Source organism: Podarcis muralis, chromosome 8 (genome assembly GCF_964188315.1).
Source record: "Podarcis muralis chromosome 8, rPodMur119.hap1.1, whole genome shotgun sequence".
NCBI lineage: Eukaryota > Metazoa > Chordata > Lepidosauria > Squamata > Lacertidae > Podarcis > Podarcis muralis.
Window position 1 is genome coordinate 20,702,108 of NC_135662.1, and position 25,999 is coordinate 20,728,106.

Here is a 25,999-nt window from a genome sequence, read left to right on the forward strand (position 1 = left end):
TGGTTGCATTCACCAGGCCATTAACTATGACAAAACATTTCCCCCTTTACTCCCTTTTTTTCTGTGTCATTTCCTCATACTGTGCTTCTCGGCATTTATTTATTTATTTTTGCTGCAGGAAACACACTTCTTGATTGGTGGTAACAGCAGCAAAGGCTGGTTTCAGTTAAAGTGTCCTGGTTTGGGCCAAATGGGAGTTGCTTGGTATAGTTTGCTCTGCATGTGTTATCTCAGGCTGGACTAGCCAAGAAAGTGAGCTGCTGCTGCTGACTTCAAATAAACAGCTTGGCTACTAGCTGTGAGCAACTGAAGCATCAAATGTGTCGAAAAGTTCTGATTGTGCCTTTTATATATGTGATCACTTGCTGCTTTAGGCTTGCTTGGGTTGCTTTGATTTTCTCTTGAATGTTCACAGCCATGAAAAATATACTGTGCCCATGGTGTATTGCTATCGAAGACAATTATAGAATCCCAGGGTTGTGGAAATGTAGAATTGGGAAAGACCTTTGGGGTCATCTAATCCAACTGCTTGCAATGCAAGAATCTCAACTAAAGCAACAATGACAGATGACCGTCCAACCTCTGCTTAAAAACCTCCAAGGAAGGAGAATCCACCACCTTCCAAGGGAGTCTGTTTCATGGTCAAACTGCTCTTACTGTCAGAAAGTCCTTTCTGATGATTAGTTGGAATCTCCTCTCCCTTAACTTGAATCGCTGGTGCAGGTCGTACCCTCTAGAACAGAACCTGTGGAAGGCACTTTGCTGTAGGTCCCCTTGAACCTGGATCCAGCCCTGGGACCTGGGACCAGCCAAAACACAAGTTTATCATCTCAGTGAGAACTTGGCCTGAATTGTAAGTTATTGTAGGGGCTTCTGTGACGTGCTTAAGATTGCAAGTCATTTAATGTCCCATGTGTAAGTTCATGTCCAACAATACTTCTCCTGTTGTTTAATGGTGATAGTGGAGGTGGGACGGCCTAGGGGAGAGCCAGCATGGTGTAGTGGTTAAGAGCGGTGGACTCGTAATCTGGTGAACCGGGTTCACTTCCCCGCTCCTCCACATGCAGCTGCTGGGTGACCTTGGGCTAGTCATACTTCTCTGAAATCACTCAGCCTCACTCACCTCACAGAGTGTTTGTTGTGGGGAAAGAAGGGAAAGGAGATTGTTAGCTGCTTTGAGACTCCTTAAGGGGAGTGAAAGGTGGGATATCAAGTCCAAACTCCTCCTCCTCCTCCTCCTCTTCTTCTTCCAGGGCTAAAGAAAAGACCAGACCCTTTCTGCCTGTTCTAGCTGTAATTAAGTAGGGACCCTGTTTCTACATAGCTTTTAAAGAGGATTAGACAAATTCATGGAGGAGAAGGTTATCACAGACTGTTAGGCAAGATGGCTATGCACTGCCTCTACCACTGGAGGCAGTACTGCTCCTGAATACCATTTGCTGGAATCCACAGGAGAGGAGGGGGCTCTTGTGTCTGAATCCTGTTTCGCACAGGCATTTGGTTGACCACTGTGATAACAGGATGCCGGACAAGATGGGCCATTTTGGCCTGATCCAGCAGGCTCTTCTCATAGTCTTATGTTCCCAACTGTCTATACCTAAGGCTAAGAGGTCTAGAGAACATCTGTTTGCTAATTGCAGTCCTGTTGGGAACCCATCACAGACAGGGCCTGGGTTTGAAGGGAGGAGACAGAGAAGTCCACAAGATCAGCATCCCAGCTTCTGATACATGTCCGTTGGCCCTAACTCATTGAGAGCCCTTTGATATTATCTATCTGTTCACAATTCATAATTCTCCGCCACTCTTTCCCTTACAGTTTCAAGCATATGGTATCTAGCAGATGCTGCGCATCCAGACTGTCTGCTTAAAACAAATGTATGCATGTATGTAATCACTACACTGGCCAGTTAGTTATACCAGCAGAGTGTTTGAGATGGATCATATTTTTTGTATTCTCCGAGCTTCAAACCGTGTTTACAGTATCCTTTCCTGAAATGATTACTTAAAACGCATATCAACATATAGAGTAACAAGATCAATTACACAAGAAAGGACAATTAATTTAGTCTAGCTAGAGATAATATACACATGGTGATGACAATATAGTCTTACTCAAGCTCTCAGCTTCTTAGTTTTCCATGGAAGGGCTAATAAAAGTTTCATATAAGACGGCCTTAGCTTGTAGGTAATGGAATATGAGCATGAGAAATTGCTGGAACCAAAATCTTATATTTTTAGTCTTAAGTCATAACAGAGAATAGAGGCTACACTATATATTTGAACTGCATTAGGAGAAAATAAGCATGTCAAGGTCAACTCACCCATCATCCTTGATAAACAAAGGCCGGCTTTTATATTACCAGAGCAGTGTAGATGCTGATCCCCATTGGCTTAGTCCTGCAGTCACAGTATTAAACATAAGAATTGACTTTTGGCACACATACAATATAGGGGGGATGCCCACTATCAGAAGGCAACACTAGAATTTATGCTTTACACAGGATTTCAGCCAAAGATTGTGACCTTTTTTTGTTGAATCACTCATAACACCAACTATTTTTCTGGCAATCTATCCAAATATGTAGAGAATATATGTGTTGTGATACAACAAGATAAATGTGTATTATTCAATAATTTTCTAGACAATCCCCCATCAGAACCGCCAGAGCCTTCTCTTTCTACTTTTATACCGACTCCCCCAAAACCTGATTTGATCATGCACAAATAAGTAGATTCACAATGTGATCCACAAGATAGAATTCTTGGATCTGAAGTGACTCATAGCTGGAGTACACATGATTTTGGGTCGTGGTAGAAAATAGTCTGTCTCCCTATAATGACAGGGCTGTTATATCCTATGGCAACTCTACATTTGGTCAATGGTGCCTTCTTTAAATAACACACATGCACCATGCTTGGCATGCCGAGACATGATGATTGGTGGTGGTCCTATAAATTCTCCACAACCTGATTGGCATTGACAGCCTTACATTTTATGTGTATCTAGGAAGATTCCCCCATCCCCATATATAGGAAGGAATGGGTCCCCCCCAACATGTTTGGTTTAAAGGTGGGTTGAGGTCTGAGAACACTGAAGGCTACTGTTCTAGGTGGTGTTGTTCGGTAAGGACACAGGAAGAACCTAGTGAGGCTTAGAGTGACTGAAATTGAAGAAGCTCAAAGGAGGAATGTAGACTTACTTCCAAGGAGGTATGCAATATCTGAAGCTATGCTATAAATAAACCTAGACCAAACACAGCCAAAGAAATACCTTGGGACAATGATGTTTTGGAACTTCTGTTTACAGAACAGAAGCTGGGGAGCAGGTTGGCTTGTGTTTAAATTTAAATCACCCTGGCAAGCTACTTAGGTAAATGCACTTCATAAAAGAACAATGGAAAACCTGTAGAGACCAAAATAAAATGTCCTATTGGTGTGTCTCTGTTTTGCAATATTTTTCTTTTGGATCATTATGATATGTCTGGGACCAAGCAAAGCAGAACAGCAATGTTGACTGCTAAAGTCAAAAGTATTGGAAGGCCTATCTATTATTTCTCGCTTGCCTCCTTCAGGTACTAAATCAAACGTCCCGACTAGAAATTCAGCTGCTGGAGAATTCATTATCTACTTACAAGCTGGAGAAACAACTGCTCCAGCAGACACATGAAATCTTGAAAATCCATGATAAAAACAGGTGAGTGCAGAGTTCTTTAATACTGTTGTAAAATATGCATGGAAGAACATTTGCAGTACCAAGAGGCCTTCTTCCGGACATTCTCTGATTGATTGATTGATTGATTGATTGATTGATTGGATTTCTACTCCACTGTTTCTCAAAAAGGAGTCCAGGCTGGCAAGCAACGAAACAATACAATTATATATGAGACTATCAGGTAAAACGGCGAGTACTCTGTACTGTTATGCTTACATAACAGTAGTGGTGTAGAGAGCCAGTGTGGTGTAGTGGTTAAGAGCGGCAGTCTTGTAATCTGGGGAACTGGGTTCACGTCTCCGCTCCTCCACATGCAGCTGCTGGGTGACCTTGGGCCAGTCACACTTCTCTGAAGTCTCTCAGCCCCACTCACCTCACAGAGTGTTTGTTGTGGGGGAGGAAGGGATAGGAGAATGTTAGCCGCTTTGAGACTCCTTAAAGGGAGTGAAAGGCGGGATATCAAATCCAAAACTCTTCTTACAGTGACCCTAAACTTTTGAATGATACCAGTGGATGAGAGGCAGCAAGGTGTGATATTGGCATCTCAAAAGAACCTGGGAACCAGAAAGACTCATGAAGGGGCTCTGCTTCCCTTCACCCCCATGTCAATCATTGGGGGAAGGTAAATACTGAGCAGTACAGTTGGTGAAAGGAGTGTGAACTCTTCTTTCATACATTTGATACAATCACTGGCCCTGAATGAGTGCTAAAGCACTATATTGCTGTAGGTAAGTGGTAGCTAAAATGATGGCCCTCTGAATATTGTTGGACCCATTAGGGCAGGCTTCCTCAACCTCAGCCCTCCAGATATTTTTGGACTACAACTCCCATGATCCCTAGCTAGCAGGACCAGTGGTCAGGGATGATGGGAATTGTAGTCTCAAAACATCTTGAGGGCCGAGGTTGAGGAAGCCTGCATTAGGGCTATATGAATGTGCCTCATTCCATTCTGACGTTCATTCATACTGACATGTTGGTAAATATGCTCAACTGAATTTTCTTTCCCCCTTGTAATATGCTACCCGCTTCATCATTCACGTAAGTAGAATTATACCGTATATGTATTTTTGTGGTATGTAATGCCATACATAGACACCATATTTTGATATTCATTTTTGGGCATTATTTTCCTTACATCTCACTTCTTTGCAGTTATTTCATTGTGGAAAGGCAGTGCTATGCTGCACTGTGCTTACAGTGGAATCCTCTGACATTCCTAGTGCTAATCAATCACAGCTAGCATGGTAAAAGAGAGGATTTGTAGTCCAGCAATGCTGCTGATTGGTTTGGGGAAACTATGGCTCTCAAGATACTGGTCAGTGATCAGGGATGATGGGAGTTGCTGTCTAGCAGCATCTAGAGAACCACAGGTTAGCTATACCTGCTCTAGTTCGATGGGGAGAAATCGGGGCAGGGCAGATTGTGGAGGAATATATTTATTCATCTCCAACCTGAACAGTACAGTACATCTCTCCTTCCTTGCTTTGGAGATTTCTTTATTTCTCTTGTTGATCTTGGAATGAGATTGTCACCCCCACTTACATTCATCACTAGCATTGTTTTTAACTCTTTTTAACATCTATAGCTCAGGAAGGGTCTATGCATACTAAATCCTTGGGAGGCTTTTGGGGGAGGGTTTCTCTCATTCTTTAAACAAAGTGCTACTTTAAAAAAAAAACAGCAACCTAGGAAGTCTCCCAGGTATGAAGAAATTCTTACTTTGTCTGTGGGTGGCCTCATGTCACTGCCCTGTTGATTGGCAGAGGGACACCAAGTTAACTATAGGGGGAATTCTATATGGCCCTATCAGGAGTATTGGATATGGAGTAGGGCTATTCATGTTATCTTAAGAAACATTGTTCCATGTAAAGGCAGGGGGTAGCTTAAGAAAGGGACAAATAGACAAATGAAATTGGATATTATTATGCTTTCCTAAACCATTCCAATTATTAACTAATATCAAGGCTGTTCTCGACTGCTTTTTGTGCTGTTTGAAATGTACTTCTTGGACAATTGCTGCACAAACACTTACACACACTGATATTCTCAAAGAACCTAGGAACAGCTTCGTGCTTAGCAAACAAGTTTGCATGTATTCAGAGATGCTTTTAACAGGACATTCACTGATCGTATCATTTTGCAGGATCTTTCTTTCCATTAATTGCACTTAGGAGATGATAAAACAATCTCATAGAGAGATATCGCATGATTCCTAAATGACTAGTTCATCAAGCAATTATTGTAGTCACCAAGTAGTTGACTTGGTTGTCACTAGGGATGGATGGAGCAGTCTGTTGCTAATCAATGCCTGTTTCACATGTTTTCATCCCATTTCCACATTGGTCTGTACATTTTGGGGGTGGGGAAAGAATCCATATGAAAATTTGCATCCAAATACTTACTTAAATGCATATTTTATCACAAAATGCAAATTCACATTTTATTTCAATATAGACATTTCTAGGCATATTTTACCCTAAAATATGTACTTTGGTGCATTTTTATAAAAGAAAATAACCATATCACAATATCTGGAAAAATCCAAAGTTTAATTACAGGCTCATCAATGTAGTTCCTCCCCCAAAAGCCTCCCAAGGATTTAGTATGCATTAGTCTGGCAATTGTTAAACAGACCAGTTTGCTTAAAAAATGTGGAGCAGCACCCTTCATGTCACAAGAAAGCACAGCAGCCACTCATGCCATCTTTCCATTCTGTTGCAGAAATGAAACCCCAGAACCATTACATAGGTGTTTCCCATCTGATATTCATCCCACTGGGAAAGACATCAACCATTGGGTGAAAATTGCAATTGGCTCTGCTCACATTGTTCTTAGCATTCAACCACACTTGTACAACGAGAGGTAAAGCTGTGGGAACATGGTCTCTGCACCATTGTGGTAATGCATAAAAGGCCACTTTTATGAACTGGCCCTGTAGGAAGGCAGAGCAGGGAGATTCGGTAATCGGCTGAAATCTAGACCCTTTATAGGTAATGTGCTCTATCAACTTTTGCTTCTGTATTATTGAATTAGCTGCAAGACCATTACAAAGCTTCAGTGTCAAAGTGGAAATGTGTGTGGCTTTTTAACCCACTGACCTACTGATTGTATTAGTGACCTGCCAATTATCGGCTTAGGCCTAAGTATTTATTTAGAATGTGGAAACGGCAGAGATTCCTATAGGTGATAACTGGTGTGCTTAATATTTTGCATTTATTTATGTGCTTTAACAATGTGTCACAGTGTTAAGATATGTTTGGCAGCAAATAAACATGGCCTGCCTTGACCTCTGTGTGTGGCTGCATCGACTTACACACTGATGTGCCCTTTTAATGTGATGAAATAGCCTGGCCTTGTATATGGAAGGAAGGGATGTGTTGAAAATCAACCTATTTTCATGCTGCAGTTAAAGGGGGGAAGGGGAGCAGAAATGGTTTGTTCAAGAAAGCAGAATGCAGTAAGGTCCATTAATAAAATGAGCAGGAGTGAGTGGACTGGAGAGATCATCTTTTCTTGTTATAGAGATCACAACTTTTTCACTGTCTCGCTAATTTCCAAAAAGCAATTGAATTGGAACAACAGGATTGAGATACTAGGCTACTCAGAAACTTCCCTATAGATAATGGAGAAAAGTTGCCTAGCCCATAACCCACAAACGGGTTGAATTGAAAATTTGGATAATAACTGAGTGAGGATGGTTCCTCAATATGCTTGTGGCATTGCTCCCTTCTAATGTTTTACCCAGATTTTAGAATCTGGTTTTATTTCCAGAATGGCACTGATGCCTTAACTGTGCATCATACCTTAAACAAATAAAAACCAAATAAAAACCCAGAGTTTGTTCAGACCCCTGCATATAATCAGTTTGATGCAGTTTGCAGTTAACATCTTTTTCCTTTGTGGATTATGAATGCAGACCAGTACATATTCTCTTACTGTTTTGTTGTTTCTGTTTTAACTATCTATTTGTGATTTTTATCTCATGTTTTAATCTTGTGTACCATCCTGAGATCTTAAGATGCAGGGCAGTATATAAATCTAATAAATCTAATAATAAATCTAATAAAAATAAATAAATATGCACTTAGATTAAATCGCAGCACAAAAAGGAATCAGTGTGATTGCACAATCACATCACAGTTCTTTTAATCAATGCATGTTCTTCAATCAATGCATTTTTCATACATAACAAAATGCAGGCAAAACGATCACATCTGTTCTTTTCAATGAACTGGCAGCATGCATGCTTTCAAAAGTAGAGTCCAACTGCAACTCAGAGCAAAAAGTATCTGCATGTGAGATCATCACCAAGAACGACCCATGCCAGGAGTTGGTGAAAGGTAGCTCGGGATCTGTTTGTGGACTGGCAACTTCCAATTGTTTAACAGTGGCAATGGCAAAATGGCTTCCCCCACTCCAAATTATATTGCTGAAATGAAGAAAATGGGGGAAGGGAGACACACAGGAGTGGGGTTTTAAGGGCTGTGCAATCGGTTCTGGTACTGAAACAAATCCTTGGGCTCAGAATTCTTTAATTCTAAGTACAGTTGTACCTTGGTTTGCGAACACCTTGCGAGTCGAACGTTTTGGCTCCCAAATGCGAACGTTCTTTGGAACCCAAATGTCTGACGGGGCTTCCACAGCTTCCAATTGGCTGCAGGAGCTTCCTGCAGCCAATCAGAAGCCACGCCTTGGTTTCTGAACATTTTGGAAGTCGAACAGACTTCTGGAACGGATTCTGTTCTACTTCCAAAGTACCACTGTATGTCTTTTGCATCCAGCTTTGACTGGTTGATCTTAAGGTTCTAGTTATTTTTTTAAAAGGCTATGAGTCATGAGGGTTATGTACTACCTTCGGTGCCAGAGGCAATATGCCTTTGAACATGATTTGCTGAGAATTATGAGTGGGAGAGGACCACTCCACACATGTCCTGCTAACAGACTTCCTGCAGGCCTTTTGTTAGCCACCATGACTAAATGCTGGACTAAAGGAACATTTGGTCTAATCCTGCAAACTCTTCTTACGCTGTCAAACAAAATAGGTCTTGTCAACTGAGTTTGCCCATCCTGATCTACACATGTTTCCTATCCCTCCCCCCACATACCAATCTTCCCCTGTAAGAATATTCTAATTTAAGGAGCAGCCTTTCGTTGGAAAGGATATCTCTGCGTTTCCAACACTTGTGACTGCTCAGCCATGAACAAAAAGTGCTTAAAAAAGGATTTTGGCATGAGAATTGCCACAGCAGCGACATTATGATCCCTTCACCATTTTTTTTTAAAAAAATCTGTAGTGTTAGTATAATGCGCTGTCAAAAAACATCTGGTGCTATAATATTCCGTGCAAGAGGAATGTCTAATACCTTGGACGTAATTTTTTTTTATAGATGCATTGAAAACTATGGGCCAAAACATACATGATGTGGTGGGACATCTGTAATCAGAGCTCTTGATGTTTTATTACAGCTCTAAGCAGCTGTGGGGCCCCCAAAATTAGACGAGGGCAGTGGCACCAGGAGGTAGCGCAGTGTTGAAACCTTTGTCTCTGTGCTGTTTTCCTAGTTAAAATATGTCCCTTCCCCTGAAGTCCCATTGGGGGAAGCTAATAAGCTCAGGGGGTCCCCTTTCCTCCTAGTAGAGCTAATAGTAACTTGGGGAAGGGGATTTTGGTCAGGGAAACAGAGCAACAGGGAAGCACTGGACATCATTTCCCCCAGCACCCTGCCCCATTCCAATTCATGCCACCCCACAGCTGGTATCCTGTGCTTCCACAAATGGAGACAATATGTTTCCGAATACCAGTTGTTGGAAACTACAGGACGGGAGATTGCTCTTGTGCTCACGTCCTCCTAGCGGGTTTCCCACAGGCACCTGGGTGGTCAATGGGCCATTGGTTTGATCCAGCAGGCTTTTCTGATGTTCTTCTGCTATGAAGCCTTTTTAACAAAATAAAATTAAAAGCCAGGAGATCTGATCTCCTGCATCACATCAGCAGCACCTCTGCCTGCGAAATCCCCGCTGTGGAAAGGCTCCGTGGGCTCCTCTGTTATGGCGTTTTGATTTGCGGCAAAGCCTCAGTAGCTTGCCAAGCTTTTGTTTTTCTCCCATTCCTGCTGTTTGCTTGCATTCTGTTTGGCTCTGTGTAAATGATCCCAGTTTGTATTGCTTGTTATTTTGTGGTGTGTGTGTGTGTGTGTGTGTGTGTGTGTGTGTGTGTGTACATGCCTTCTAGGTGGCCCCATTGGCCTGAAAGGTGAGTTGGAGAAATGCTCTTATGACTAAATAAAATGTCCAGTTTACATCCCCCACAATACATATTTTATTTTATTTCAAAATTCAAAGTTACATTTTGTCACTCAACAGTTAAAATCCTATTTAATCATCATCATCATCATCATCATCATCATCTTATATATTTATATTTACATGCTGCCCATCAGACTGGGTTGCCCCAGCCACTCTGGGTGGCTCCCAACAAAATATTACAAACACAATAAAACATCAACCATAAAAAAAAACCTTCCTGGAATACTGTTGCCTTCCCACTCACCCATCCTCAATGTTTATAATCAAGATTGCATACAGTTTCATTCTAAAATTCCATCACATCCAGTTTCATCTTCTTTAATGGTTTTCTTAATAAGTTCTGCTCTTTTGTCCCCTTAAACTTCAAACCCCACTGTGGACTTCGCATATGGAAAATTACTTTTTAAATAGACTAGAAAAGGTTTCCAGTACTCCTTGAAAGAGCCAGTTTACATCTTCAGTATGAAATAACATGGATTTTATTAATAACAGCAACAACCGCAACAAAATATGCCCCACCAGGTAGCTCAATGCAAGGGATTGCTTACGGTTGTTGTTTTTTTTGTAAAAGGATGACAACTCTTACTTCTGATGTTTGTGAATTGCTTTATTTGTTTTAAAATACTTGTAGGCTGAATCACCAAGTTTCACTGAACCATGTTCCACTTATGTGCTAAGAAATCAAAACAATAAGCCAGATAAAACACATTGACCTCCTAATACAAGACAACAGAAGGAAAGCTCTCTCAGAGAAGAATATTGCTGACGTGAATGCCAAGTTTCAAGTCATTCAAGCCCCTTGGGGGAAAAACTGGCTTCTGGAGGTGAGGCAGTAAAAGATTCCGAAGCCATGAAGCCACCACAGAAAAGGCCCTGTGCCTTGTGCCTGTCTGTCTCACAGATCTAAGTTGTAGGTGAGCAAGGAGGGCTCCCTTTGTTGATGTTAATGTTAATATTTTTAGCAGAACCAGTAAGGGAGTGAGACTCGAATTAGAAAAAAAAAGTGTGCAGATAAACTCCAGGTCAAGATTGTCAGAGAATTCCATCTCTAAGACAACCGTTCCAGCTTCATAGCAGGTGAAGTGTCATCTCGAATTCCCTTATACATATAAAATACAGTAAAAATGTAGACGATATGCAGGGCATTTATCCCAGTGATGGCAGTTATCTGTATCTGTTGGGCAGACTAAATCTTATTATCTGTACTTTTAAAATGTCCAAGCTCTTGAGAACCCTAATATATATCTAAGTAGTGGTCCACATCCTGTTCTCAAATGCATCTGAGTTAAAATCCTCTTTAAACTTCAAGCATGGTCTGGACCGGATTAGCAGATCTACCTTGCAAAGGAAATTGTCTGAATCAAGCAATCCTAGCCCCAGGGGAGAACCATCAGGGCTGGTTCCACGGTCTACTTCATCACCTTTTTTTTCCACAGTAGCTACAACAGAGAATTTTTTACATTGGCCTTTCTGTCTAACCTCTCCCTAAGAATGAAGTTTATTAGCAGAACAGGGAGAAGGGGGTTAAGTATACTCTCCTGCTGATCCACCCTGCTGGTTTACATCCTGACAAACGTAACGCACCATTTCTCCAGTAGAAAATTGATTTCGGGCCTCATTTAAGATCAATAGACTTGACAGCATTAGATAATATTGTGGCATTTGAGACTAGGAACTAGCGGCTCTTAAACGTTGCCATCTAAAGGAATATGCCTCCTAGCTAACATGCCCTAAAGACAACACACTTTTCTTTGCACCTTTAACCTGTTCTTGCAACATCTAAAACCTATTTCAAATGATCTGTATTTCCTATGTGGGCTGTAATAATAGACACAAGCATGATCATTATTCATGAAAATCCACATGTGGCCTTCTTGCTTTTCCTACATGCTCTCCACATAGGAAACGTATGATATTTGAAGCATCCTTAATTATTTCCTTGAAATAGGGATGGATCTGTCACGTTTTGTTCTCCCAGGCTCATTTTCCCAACATTAAATTGAGTTCTCCACATTTTTCAGCAATTTGCTAATTCTTTTTCTTCTTCTTTTAATCCTTGTGAAAATTTATCAGCATTTTTGAGTGAATTTCTCCTAATAAACACATTTTTATATGCAGGGTGGTTTTGTTTTTTTACTAATGTACCTGTTTTTTCAAGAACTTTATAATGCGCATTTCACAAAACAAATGCAATTCGTTTCCCTTTAAAAATGCCAACACTTGATCTTATCAAAAAATTTAAATAAATAGAATCCAAGTCTTGAGCTGGCCGCAGTGTGCCCTTCAAACTCTGAAGTAAAAGGCTGATAGATGGTCTCAACAGTAGGACTTTATTCTCTGCTGGTATTTCTGCCTTTAAACATGGCTTTGAAATCTACCATCTAAATATAGGCCTGTGGTTTCATTGTGAGGTTTGTTGTGCAGCTAAATAAAGGAGACATGAAATTAGTGGTCTGACCACCGTTGACAAGTAATTACCATGTTACTGAGAATGTCACCCTTTCTGGATCTGCATACCACTCTGAACACTTCAATATGGTTTTCATTGCCATTTCTGCAGAGAGAATCATTAAGGCAGTGTGTATGATTCCCTTATCTATACACTGATTCTGAAATTAATGCAAAACCACATTTGTAAATATAAACGGGAAAGGGAAATCTAAAATATCCAGACTCTTTACTGCACTACATGAAGCTGACATGACTTTCATGAAGTCATCTATAAATGGTCAGATGTGTCGTTGCTTAAGCAGTAAAACATCTGTAGGCTTCCTCATTCCACGACATCCCAGTCAGTGGGGTTAAAAATGCTACCATCTCTCTTCCTTCCTTGACATAGGCAACATTCCACTAATCTAACTCCCGTGGCCGACTCATTACTGGGAATTAATTTACTGTTATGTAAAATATTGTCTGGGAGGTAACAAACAAGACAGCATGCTGCATTGTGGAAATCAATAGATATATACAGACACCCCCTATCCTCCCTCCTCAAGGAAGCAGTACATCATAGATCCTTTGAAATTTACGCTTTCCTGAATTTTGCAATGCAGGTCTTCACCCAAGTAGCGTGTACAAAAATGCATATACTAAGATGAAGTGTGTGTGAAAGTGCATATGCACACGGCAATAACATAGAAAAATGCATTTGATTTGGGGAAAGCACTTGCAAAAATGTTTATATTTTTCAAAACATACAAAAATATATTTACAGTCGTACCTTGGTTCTAGAACGACTTGCGACACAAACTTTTTGGCTCCTGAATGCCACAAGCCCGGAAGTGAGTGTTCCAGTTTGCGAATGTTTTTTTGGAAGCTGAACATCTGACGCAGTTTCCCCGCTGCTTCCGATTGAGTGCAGGAAGCTCCTGCAGCCAATCGGAAGCTGCACCTTGGTTTTTGAATGTTTATGGAAGTCGACTGGACTTTTGGAACGGATTCTGTTCGAGAACCAAAGTATGGCTGTATTGGGGAAAAATACCACATTAAAATGTTGGCGTATTTTCATGAGGATCTACCAAAAAAAGAAAAGCAAAAAGCAAATTGTTGCAGAAATGGTGCATAGAGGGTTCAGTATGTGGGGGACACGGGTGGCGCTGTGAGTTAAACTACAGAGCCTAGAACTTGCCCATCAGAAGGTCACTGGTTCGAATCCCCGCGATGGGGTGAGCTCCCGTTGCTCGGTCCCTGCTCCTGCCAACCTAGCAGTTCGAAAGCACGTCAAAGTGCAAGTAGATAAATAGGTACCACTCCAGCGGGAAGGTAAACGGCGTTTCTGTGCACTGCTCTGGTTCGCCAGAAGTGGCTTAGCCATGCCGGCCACATGACCCAGAAGCTGTACGCCAGCTCCCTCAGCCAATAAAGCAAGATGAACACCACAACCCCAGAGTCGGCCACAACTGGACCTAATGGCCAGGGGTCCCTTTACCTTTACCTATGTGGGGGACAGCTTTCTTATGAGCATCCTAGAAAAGCCAAGCAGAAGTGGTAGCAAGAATAAGAACTGCACTAACTGCTTTGAGCTTCTCAGAAACATCTGGTTGGCCATGGTGGGAAGCAGGGAGGCTGGACTCAATCGGCCTTTTGCCTGATCCAGCAAGGCTCTTTTCATGTTCTCCTAATCCATAATCCCTCCTACTTTTCACTTTGTGAGACAAAAAGTCATGCTTTTAGGAGGTGTGTTTCTTGTACATCAAATGTTTTATAATTTAAATGGAAAGCATATTTGTGTTTCATTTTCATTACTTTTCCTTTCTAGAAAAATATTACTCCAGAGTGTAGAAGCAGATCCATGGCTTTAATTAAGAATATGTTTATCATATGTAACATCCCACATTGAATGTCTGTGATAGTCAATAAAAACAATAACATATGGATACTATTATATCCCGAGGTTTGGGTAGATGAACTGTGTTCAAGGCACTCTGCCACTGATCTGTTATCCAGAAATAAAAGCCTTAAGAGGGATGTGGGGGGAATTTCAAATTAAATCTTGGATAGCACGTGGATCACTGGCAGTCGTGAATCCACTGGTTAGTCTGTGGATATAAAAAGCATGATCTTTGGCATACGGAATCAAAAGACTGGTCTGCAGATGGGATATATTTACATCTTCCTTGTTATAACAGAAAGGTTTTGATGCTAAAACCTCCAAGCAGCACCACATGAGTGGTTTTATGATGCTGAGTCTTGATGCTAATACTGGACTACCACAAGTAGTCCATTGCTATAGTGTCCAGTGGAACTCTGGGACAAAATGCACATCCATTTATGAAGATCCTCCCCAATCATCTCTGTAAGAGGAAGACCCGTGATTAGGGATATGAGAGAAGATTATCAGGAACAGATACAGCTTTTAGGAGCTCATAGTGCTCACCTCAGAGAAGAGTGAGCGGGAGAAGAACATGTCCCATTTAGATTTGCAGTCCTCCAACCCTCTTCCTTCCTCTGAAACCAACAAAGCCCATAGCAGTGATGTGCCCACAGGGAGAGGAATGGGAGAAAGCCATATATTTTCCTCTTTCAGGCTAAGAAGGAGAGCAGGCCAAGAAAAAGGATGTCGGTGACCCCTTCGTAAATGTAGTTTCCAGAGAAAGATGTAAAGATGCTTGTGATAGGAGAACCTTGGCTGTTTGGAGACCTACCTCAAAAGGAGAGGCAACTCTTCCAAACTCTGAGCTTCCTATCCCACTGGGAGCAAGATCTGAGTGTGGGTGGGAATAAAAATCCCATAATAAGGAGGAGCATGTTCCCACATGGGGAACTTTCCAGAAAGGGCTGCATTCCAGTGGTGGGTAGGGCCAGAGAGAAAAGTGGCTGGCGCAATGGAGGAGACTCTTACTTTGGACATTTCAACTACACAAAAACCAGGGTTTTCTATACGTACCTCCCTCCTCCATTCAGGGAAGCAATAGGCGTTCTTGTGGTTCAAGGACATTCTGGTTAGGCCCAAACACTTGAGGAGAGTGTGGATCTGGGGTGTTGAGTAGTGTGACCCTGAGAGGGGTCTGTGGAGAGAGTACTGGGGGTCAGAGAGGGACACCGAGAAGACCACATTCTGCCCCCAAGTCCAAGGTTCCCCCATCCCCATATTGTAGCCTGAAGTTCTCAATGAAGAGTGAACGCCCTCTGATTCACCACAAAAATAAATTTCAAACATGCACAAGCCAACTTCACTGAAAGAAATTCTGGCAGAGTGAAGTATCATGTTAGCTTGTGCCTAATTTCCTCTTTGGATGAACTATTATATTCTTTATCTGGATCACCTTTGCTGTGTCGGTTTTCACTTCCCTGTTCTCTAAAGACGCTATGTACCCTACAATCTGAGAACAGGGTGCCATATTTCCTCTGACACCTCACAGAGAAATTAAGTAGATTTGGAGAAACTGATATTTTTTAACTTTAAATGTCCTTGGATTCTAGTACAACTAAAGACTACGGCGGCAAGGGGGACTCACGAGGATCTGGGTATCACTCTCATTTAGAGAGAGAGAGACAAGATCTTACATCACCTTGCTTTTTCTAAACACATATTTAATATATTCCTGTATGCTGTACATGTTATCTCACTTGGAAATCTGAATCGTAATAAAATGTGCGCGGGGGTGGGTGGGTGGTATTTTTATTTTCCATGCAGCCATAGTCAGTCTAGTCACCTTTACTCTTTAGCCAAATATTAGTTTTCAGATAGGAAACCATTCACATTATAGCGATGGTATGTTGCCAGGTGTCAAGGTTTGGCCATGTTTGTCAGCAGTATTATCCAGAAACAGGCCTGCGTTATGTTGCTCCTCTGAGGATGAGCACTAGGCTTTTCGAAACTCATTTCTGCTCCCTTTGCAGTTTCTCCAGCCAGTAACCTCCAAACTGTCTTGAAATGCAACTCGGTGCTGTATTTTAGTGCAGACTCTTCTGCTGTAATGATAAACTATGGTCGGGGGACGACGACCCATCCTGTTTAACCACCTGTGGCAAAACAGGAGGTGCCCTTTCCCGCAGAAGCCTCAGTTGCCTATAATAATAATAATTTATTATTTATACCCCGCCCATCCTGCTGAGTTTCCCCAGCCACTCTGGGCGGCTCCCAATCAGTGTTCAAAACAGTACAGCGTTACATATTTAAAACTTCCCTGAACAGGGCTGCCTTAAGATGTCTTCTGAATGTCAGGTAATTATTTATCTCTTTGACATCTGATGGGAGGGCGTTCCACAGGGCGGGCGCCACTACCGAGAAGGCCCTCTGTCTGGTTCCCTGTAGCCTCACTTCTCGCAATGAGGGAACCACCAGAAGGCCCTCGGCGCTGGATCTCAGTGTCCGGGATGAACGATGGGGGTGGAGACGCTCCTTCAGGTATACAGGACCGAGGCCGTTTAGGGCTTTAAAGGTCACATGGCAGTGGCTTCTTCTGGCAAGATCTCGGAGAACTCTCACGAGATCTCACAGAACTCTCACGAGATCTTGCCAGAAGAGGTCATTGCTGCACAAGTGCTGCCCCGCAGGATTCCACCACCCAAGGCGGGAACATCAGCCCACCTCATGGGCAGGCATGCCTGGACTATAGTTTATAGTAATAATAAGGTGAGCTTTGGGCTAGTGTGCTTCTCCTTCACTCCTCCCCTTATCCTCCTTTTCTTTGCAGATGCTAGCTGCCCACTGTATTGGGAATCCCCCCCTCAAAAAAAATGTGTATTTTAGGAGAAAGTTGCAGTTCAATGCTGATGCATTTTCATGAGGATTTTTTAAAATAAAAAGTTGCAAACTGATGTGGAAATGTGGAGAACTGAAACTAAGAGTGAGGAAATTGAGAAACCGAGAAACCAAAAGTGACAGATGCAACCACTCCTATTGTTGGGAGGCTACCCTCCAGAGCTGGGTTGGTTCTCAAAGGCTTTGGGCCCCTTCCACATATAAAAGACAGTCAGCATGGTGTACTAGTTAGAGTGATGGACTAAGACCTGGGAGACTAAGATAATAGTCCCCACTCAGCAGCCTTGGCCAATCACTCTCTCTTAGCCTAACCTACCTCATGGGGTGGTTGTGAGGGCAAAATGAGATGGACAACCATGTGTACCATGTGGAGCTCCTTGGAGGAATGGTGGGATATAAATGGAATGAATGAATGAATGACCTGCAGCCTCTCGTCTCCTCTGCTTGATTCTCCAGCCAGCTACTCCCATACACTAGCACTAACAAAGATGTGTTTTTCCCCTACTAGTTTATTGGAACACAAAATCCTTGAAATGGAAGAAAGACATAAAGGGGAGCTGGATACGTTGAAGGAGGAGAAAGAGAGCCTGCAAGGCTTGGTTTCACGTCAGACCTACATCATCCAAGAACTGGAGAGGCAGCTGAGTAAGGCAACCACCAATAACAGTATTCTGCAAAAACAACAGCTGGAGCTCATGGACACCGTTCACAACTTAGTCAGTCTTTGTTCTAAAGAAGGAGGTAAGATGGCATATGCTTGAACAATTAAATCAGGGGTGGTTATGGATTTCTCCCCAGAATGTCTCGAATACAATGACTGCCATCTTATTGAGTCAATTCTGTCCCAGATTTCTATTAGCATGTCATTCTGAGGATAAAACTATATTTTCCAAATACCTGCTTAGGCCAGCTTCCTTGAACACATTCAGAATCAAATGACCATTGGGTACTGAATTATGCTCCTTGTGGATTGTAAAGCCATTATCCAATTTAACACCTAAGATTATAATGTAGGCTTTCAGAACCAGTGGCGTAGCGTGGGGGGTGCAGGGGGGGCCGCCCGCACCGGGCGCAACATCTGGGGTTAGGGCAAATCCACAGGTTAGGGGGCGCAAATCCACAGGTTAGGGGGCGCAAATCCACGGGTTAGGGGACGCAAATTACTTGCCTTGCCCCGGGTGCTGATAATCCACGCTACGCCACTGTTCAGAACTACTGTAGTATGATTCAGTGGGCTACTAGATGCCCCACCCCTAAGTTCTGCATGTCCCCATCTGACCTCACAGCAGTGTCGTATGAGTAGAACTTAAGCATAGTTAAGTGGGCAAGAGTAAATAAGACAGCTTAAGGAATTGTTGGGAGAGGGATGAGTTCCAAGGCTGGCTTCTAAGCTTAAACACAGCAACCAGACTCCCATTTTTGAGGATTTTGCTAGGTAGCCACCAGGACCAGTCCTACCAATGGACTGAGTGGGACTAGTAAGTGCCAAGAGATTTCCACGGTAAGCTTCATAACACATGCATGATACAAGCATATATTGACATGTTTGTATTAAAGCAGCACTCATGGAAGTTTTTCCCTCAGAACAATCCCTTGAGGGAGCATAACAGTGAGAATTGTGGCTGAGCTGGGACTTGTGTTTGCCTTGGGAAAGGCTGAACTAAACAGAGTGGGGTGTGGAAGGGACCCTGGGTCAACCTGGGTGAGCCAAGTACATGTTCAAAACCCAGGATGACAAGAGTAGCAGATCACTACAGTTCCACATAGCAAAGATGACTGGACACAGGGCTTGCAGAATCACAGACAGATCCCCAGGAGGCATCAGAGTCAACCACTTGTTCACAACAAAGTCCCTACTCCTGCAGAGCCTTTATATCTCTCTAGGCCCTGTCAACCTCTCCCGGGTCTCATTTGCTTTCCAACCAGTAGGGATCATTGAAAGGGCAGCCCCCAGACCTGAAATGGAGCACCAACCACTTGGTGTGCTCTTTGTGACCTTAGGAAAGTTAGAGGTCTCTGCTGCGGTAGGACATGGTGGATCTACTGTCACTGGGGATCATGGTCACTTGGGTGCAAGTGCAACGGCATCAGAGCTTTTGTCTTTACTAACCTACAAGAAATTTTTGACTCTCATTAGCTGAACTTTGAATGGAACTATACAATCTTAGTAATGAGTAGGATCAACAGTCTTACCAACAAGTGGGATCACAAACCCACGTCTGCGATCACTGTTGAATAGTCGAGCATGCAATCAGGAAAAGTCAGTTTTAGGTTAATATAACAACCATATTTGACAGATATTTGAAAAGCCACAAAGCACTACATCCTTCATTAAATCAACATGTGATTAGAAATGTCAGGAAATGTTGAAATATGCTAGTATCAAGATAAGCATCCTTCGATTAGTAATAGGATTGGTTAATTTACATCGGAACCAGTAAATACTATGTTTTGAATTTCTTATTCATTGTGTCAGATCTTAGATTACTGAGTAAATCAAAATTAATTTTGCTTGACACAGCCTTTTCTCAACATCCTCTGATATATAATATCGCATTATTATCAGGGGTTTGAGAATTACTAAACTAGCGTTGGGCAATCTTTGGTTGATCAAAGGAAAGTTCCTGACTCCATATGAGGACAATTCAGAATCTATTCACACCAACACAGGAACACATGAAGTATGACCATTGGTTCGTCTAGGTCAGTACATTGACTGGCAGCACCAGCTTCTGGGAGTTCAGGTGGGGTGCTCTTTACCTGGAGATTGAGCCTAAGACCTTCTGCATGCAAAGCAGATGTTCTGTCATCAAGATACAGCCCTTCCCCATGCATTAGGGAGTATGGTTGTTGTTGTTTAGTCGTGTCTGACTCTTCGTGACCCCATGGACCAGAGCACGCCAGGCACTCCTGTTTTCCACTGCCTCCCGGAGTTTGGTCAAACTCATGTTGGTAGCTTCAAGAACACTGCCCAACCATCTCGTCCTCTGTTGTCCCCTTCTCCTTATTCCCTCAATCTTTCCCAACTCAATGGACAAAAACAACAGGGAGTATGGTAGATGCAAGGAAATGTTACAAGTGCCAGCCTCCAGCCTAGCTTCCTGTGTCCATCAACTCCTCCTTGCAATATTCAGCTTTTCACACTTCACCTCAAGGTTTATTATAGCATGAAAAAAGCTGAATCCCAACACTAAGGAAATACTGTGTCAACTTTGAACATGCACATTTCCTAGGTAAAAGGTGGGATTTCAAGGAGTATAAAAATTTCCACAACAACAACAACAGAGTTGGAAATATTGGAAGCTTCCGTTCTAAACCAAATAATGCCAAATTGTGAGGGTGATTTTCACTAAGAAGGCAATGTGGGAGGAATAAGTTAACCCCACTCCCCACACACTGCAATTCTGATCCTGATTGGTCCTCCAGCACTGGTGTTGACACACACACGTACACACATTCACTCACAACAGCAATTGTTGCATTGAATATCATATGTAGTTTGGCCTTAAAAGAGAGTATAGTAATTGCAATCTTGCATTGTTGCTGAGTGACAGTCAGCAAGGTTCTATCTACACTCCAGACTTGGTTATCTTGTCTAGCACAAGCTACTGGGAATGCTGAAGTCTTCCTGTGATTAATTATACCCCACCCCATAAATAGGTATAAAACAGACAAGCTTCTGCAGCTGAACTGCTCCACTTAGCAAATTAAACATGATAATTAAACATTAATTAGTGCAAATTTAAACATTAAAAAGAACCCTGCCACATCAGACCAAAGGCCGATCTAGTCCACCATCCTGTTTCCCACAGGAGCCAAATAAATGCCTAAAAAACAAAACAAAAGCAGAACATGAATGCAATAACTCTCTCCTACTCTTGCTTCCCAGCAACTGATATCAAAGATCACTATATACCCACAAATGTTTATTTGCATTTATGCTTCAATTCCCAGCCAAAAAAAGGTTCCAAAGTGGCTGTGAAATGAGGGTGTTTTTTTTTTTTTAAAGTGCAGGCATAGCACTATTGTGGTTATTAAAGCACACAATATACTTTGCTCCCTAGGATCATACTCCAATGTAGTAAAGAGGCCTAACAGCCTACAGTACATGGATGCCTTACTGCTGCTGCCCTTTTCTTCTCAGCCAGAATCATCTCTGTGGAGAGAGTGAATGCCCATTCATTCTAGCATTCCGTCCCCAGGGATGTGACTGGTCCACTGGGGACGGAATGCTAGAGCAAATTCAAGGAAGGAGAGTCAAGCTAGGCTCAGCTTTCAATGTAAGCCCTAGATATGAAGCCAGATCATGAAGAGGCTGCCATATACTGAGTCAAACCATTGTTCCTATATCACTCACAATGATTTACAGGTTTAGAGCAGCTCTCCAAGTTTCAGGAAGAAGTCTTTCTTCTGCCGCAAGCAGTGTCCGGGTGGAAAATCTGCTAAATGTTCCTGGAAAATCTGGACGTATGGCAGCTGATGTCGGCAGTGTTGTTTTTGCTGATTTTCCTAAGGAGAAAGCTCAAAATCTCTTTGCTGTTTAGCAGAAATAAGCTCAACAACTTTTTCTGTCCAGGTTTTCACTTATTGAAATATGGCAACCCTACCAGGCATGCTTGGACATCCCAGGGACTGAACCCAGGATCTTTTGCATGCAAAGTAGAAGCATGTCTTCTAGCTTTAGGTTATTATGGTCTTTCATGTTTAACTGTGAATCCTACCGATGTCTGCAGCATGGGTAGCCAATGTGATGCACTTCAGATGTTGTGGATGATTGGCTGTGCTGGCTTGGGCTGATGGGAGTTGCAGTCACCAAATTCTGGAGTGCACCACATTGGCTTTGCTGGTCTCCCAAATTTACTGCTAAGTTAGTGTCTTAAGGGACACGGGTGGTGCTGTGGGTTAAACCACAGAGCCTAGGGCTTGCCGATCAGAAGGTCGGCGGTTCAAATCCCCGCGACGGGGTGAGCTCTCGTTGCTCGGTCCCTGCTCTTCCCAACCTAGCAGTTCGAAAGCACGTCAAAGTGCAAGTCGATAATTGGTACCGCTCCAGCGGGAAGGTAAACGGCGTTTCCGTGCGCTGCTCTGGTTCGCCAGAAGCGGCTTCGTCATGCTGGCCACATGACCCGGAAGCTGTATGCCAGCTCCCTCGGCCAATAAAGCGAGATGAGCGCCGCAACCCCAGAGTCGGCCACGACTGGACCTAATGGTCAGGGGTCCCTTTACCTTTACCTAAGTGTCTTAAAGAAGTATATCCTAAATCTCTAAATAAATAAATAAATGTCCAGTAGCACCTTAGAGACCAACTAAGTTTGTTCTGAGTATAAGCTTTCATGTGCTTATAAGGTGCTACTGGACATTTTTTTATTTATTTTGACTGCTACCTACCTGAATCTAAATCTCTAAAAGCTGCTTGTTAACTAGTAACCAAAATGATCAAGGGATTGCAGCAACATTTCTAGAGGAGGAAAGGGTTACAGTGTTGAGGGGGGGGTTCAGTTTAGGGGGGGAGCAAGTAAGGGAAGATAGAATAGAGGTGCACAAGGGCAGTGACTGGAAGATAATTCTTGGCACGGAAGTCATTTCGTTTGGATACAAGAGAACGTAGTTCCATCCTGGAGTAATTACAAATTGGAACTTTGCCAAGAAGGCAAAGGTTTTCGTTGCTCACACAAAAAAGAGAAAGAAAGAGGAAATGCATCAGTCTTTAAGGAACACAATTGCTTGGCAGCTCAGTTTTCATGCCAGTTTTATTTTGGGGGAAAGGCACCTGTAAGGGAATTATTGTTCCACCACACCATGCTGAGATTCCTGATTTGATTTAAAAACAAAAGGAACTGAGTTATCAAGCTTGTATTTCATTTTCTTCATGTAGTCCTTCTTCACAATAAAACATTCCTGCCATTTTTTCCTATTGTTTAGTAATAAAATCAGAGGCAGAAATTCAACAGATAGAGAATAAGTGTGATTGTAAATGACCCACCTGTTGAACTTCTGTGTGTACTAAACTTTTTTTTAAAAAAAATTATATTTATTTTTTCATAAACAGATAAGTATATATACAGATTTGTAAGGGGAAAAAACTAATAAATATTTAAAATAATAGATGGGGAAGTATGAGGACAATCAATGACTACCCTGCTGGAGAAACAATATTCTGTTGCCATAAATAAAAACTTTCCCCCAGAAATTCGGCAGGTAGAGAATGTGTGTGATTGTAAAAACAAAACAAAACAAAAAAAACTCTCTACCTGTTGGATTCCTTCCTGCAAGTGCTTTTTGGTGGTGGTGACTTACAGGAAACAAAACATCTACCATAAAAATAGCAGGATTCTTCCTTGGATAGTGATCACAGCATGCAATTCACTCCAGCTGGAATGATAGAATATGGTGACATCTATTGATCGGATCAGCTGCTGGAATTTGTATTTGGCCTAGGTTACAAAACAACCTGCCAACCTAGCAGTCCGAAAGCACACCAGTGCAAGTAGATAAATAGGTACTGCACCGGCGGGAAGGTAAACGGTGTTTTCGTGCGCTGCTCTGATTTCGCCAGAAACAGCTTAGTCTTGCTGGCTACATGACCCGGAAAAAGTGTTTGTGGACATACGCCAGCTCCCTTGGCCAATAAAGGGAGATGAGCGCCACAAGCCCAGAGTCGTCCGCAACTGGACCTAACGGTCAGGGGTCCCTTTACCTTTACAAAACAATTCTTTTAGCTAAAGTTCTTCTAGGTAAAGTTCAATATGCTGACTTTATTTTTTAAGGCCTGGGACCGGCATAACACAGGGAGCTTCTCATAGAAGCTTTCTTGCTCAGCAAGACTGGGGCTGTTCTGGGTTCTGCCTTTTCTCTTTATCAGAGCTTCAAGGCAACTGGCAAGCCTTTATAGCCTTAGCCGTTATTTAGTGGAATTTGCTTCCCAGAGGAAGATAAAATCTTTTTTATCTCAGCAATCTTTCAGCAACCCAGACTGATGATAACATTTGAATGAAGCCAACAGCACCCTATTTTATTGTTCCGATTTCTCATTCTATTTTCCCACTGTTTGACTTCTAAGCTGCCTTGATTTTTCTTTCAAGATAAACAGCCTAAAACAATAAACTCTGGGCCTCATCCATCGGGCTGTGCTAGGAACTCAAAAGAAAAGTGAGGTGAAGAAGGCAGCAAATGGATGTTTTCCTTGATAATAAAAGGGAGAGAGTATGTGCTAATCTGGCAATGTAACAGTAGCTCTGTTGCCTTTTCCCTCTCTAAGTGTAACAAAAGACGTTAAGATTCCTCCGTAAAACTTTTACTGCTGCTACTGTTTAACATTTATATAGTGCCAACAGATTGTGAGTCACAAATCCTGCCATTAATAGGTAATGTGAGTTTTATGTATCGTAGCATAACTTAAACATAGGGCTTCCACCTTCGTTCGTCAGCAGATATTGTGTGCTTCAGATAGGCATGTTGGCAGGATAGAGAAGCTTCCTCCATCAAACCTGTAGCTGTTTATTTCTATCTGTTAATTTACTGCATGGGTAGGCAAACTAAGGCCCAGGGGCCAGATCCGGCCCAGTCGCCTTCTAAATCCAGCCTGTAGACAGTCTGGGAATCAGCGTGTTTTTACATGAATAGAATGTGTGCTTTTATTTAAAATGCATCTCTGGGTTATTTGTGGGGCATAGGAATTCGTTCTTCTTCTTCTTTTCAAAACATAGTCTGGCCCTCCACAAGGTCTGAGGGACAGTGGACCGGCCCCCAGCTGAAAAAGTTTGCTGACCCCTGATTTACTGTATCATTTGTGGAGAGGTCTATACCTTGCTGAAGGCCTTCTCAGTAACAGCAGCAGCAACAACAACAGCAGCAGCAACAACAATAATTTATTGCTTATACCCCACCCATCTGGCTAGGCTTCCCCAGCCACTCTGAGCAGCTCCCAACAGAATATTAAAAACATGATGAAACATAAGACATTAAAAACTTCCCTAAACAGGGTTGCTTTCAGATGTCTTCTAAAAGTCAGGTAGTTGTTTATTTCCTTGACATCCAATGGGAGGGCATTCCACAGGGCGGGCGCCACTACCGAGAAGGCCCTCTGCCTGGTTCCCTGTAACCTCTCTTCTCACAGCGAGGGAACCACCAGAAGGCCCTAGGAGTAGCAGGGTTATCGTCCTCACTTCCCCATGAGGTCCAGGTAGCATCAACACTCCCCATCTCTTTAGGCACCAGGTGAGGACTTGCCTCTTTCTGCAGGGCTTATCACTGGAGTCTCAAGTGGCTTTTGTGGCTATGAATGCTTCTGCCCAGTGTAGGCTAATTCACCAACTGCAGCTGTTCTTGGGCTGGATCTACACTGAGCTCTTGAACATTATTTCCCCCTATTGGAACGCTATTAGATATGTCGTCCTAAAATGTCACAGGGCATACTTGTTAATCAAAAACATTTTTTAACCTTTGGTTCCCCCCCCCCATCAAATGTAAGTAATACCTGGCCACACTGGTTGCTGTGCTCTGCCATCTGGTCTCACATTTTAATTCTTCCTCTCTCCCTCCATGTCCTTTGTTATCTGCCCCTTGAATACCATGGGAGGGGGGTCAGAGTTTGAATGCAGTAAAAAAAACCAGACAAAACACTACCTAGGGACATATGACCAGTGTTGCACTGATATAACAGCATAAAACAATTAAAAATTAAGTGATAAAAAAGACAAGGTAATAACGTTTTATGAACATAAAAGTAGGATACCATGTGTCCATCTACATTATCAACAGCATCCCTTAACCCA

General features: G+C 42.4%; 1 protein-coding gene across 1 annotated transcript in view; it reads left to right on the forward strand.

Annotated features, from left to right (window-relative positions):
• Positions 1–25,999, forward strand: part of ANGPT1 (angiopoietin 1) — a 144,505-nt gene that overhangs the window by 72,228 nt on the left and 46,278 nt on the right. Inside the window, exons 3-4 of the mRNA XM_028736293.2 lie at positions 3,573–3,694; positions 17,734–17,966. Of these exons, the coding sequence (XP_028592126.2) occupies positions 3,573–3,694; positions 17,734–17,966 (355 nt within the window). The remainder of the gene's footprint in view (positions 1–3,572; positions 3,695–17,733; positions 17,967–25,999) is intronic.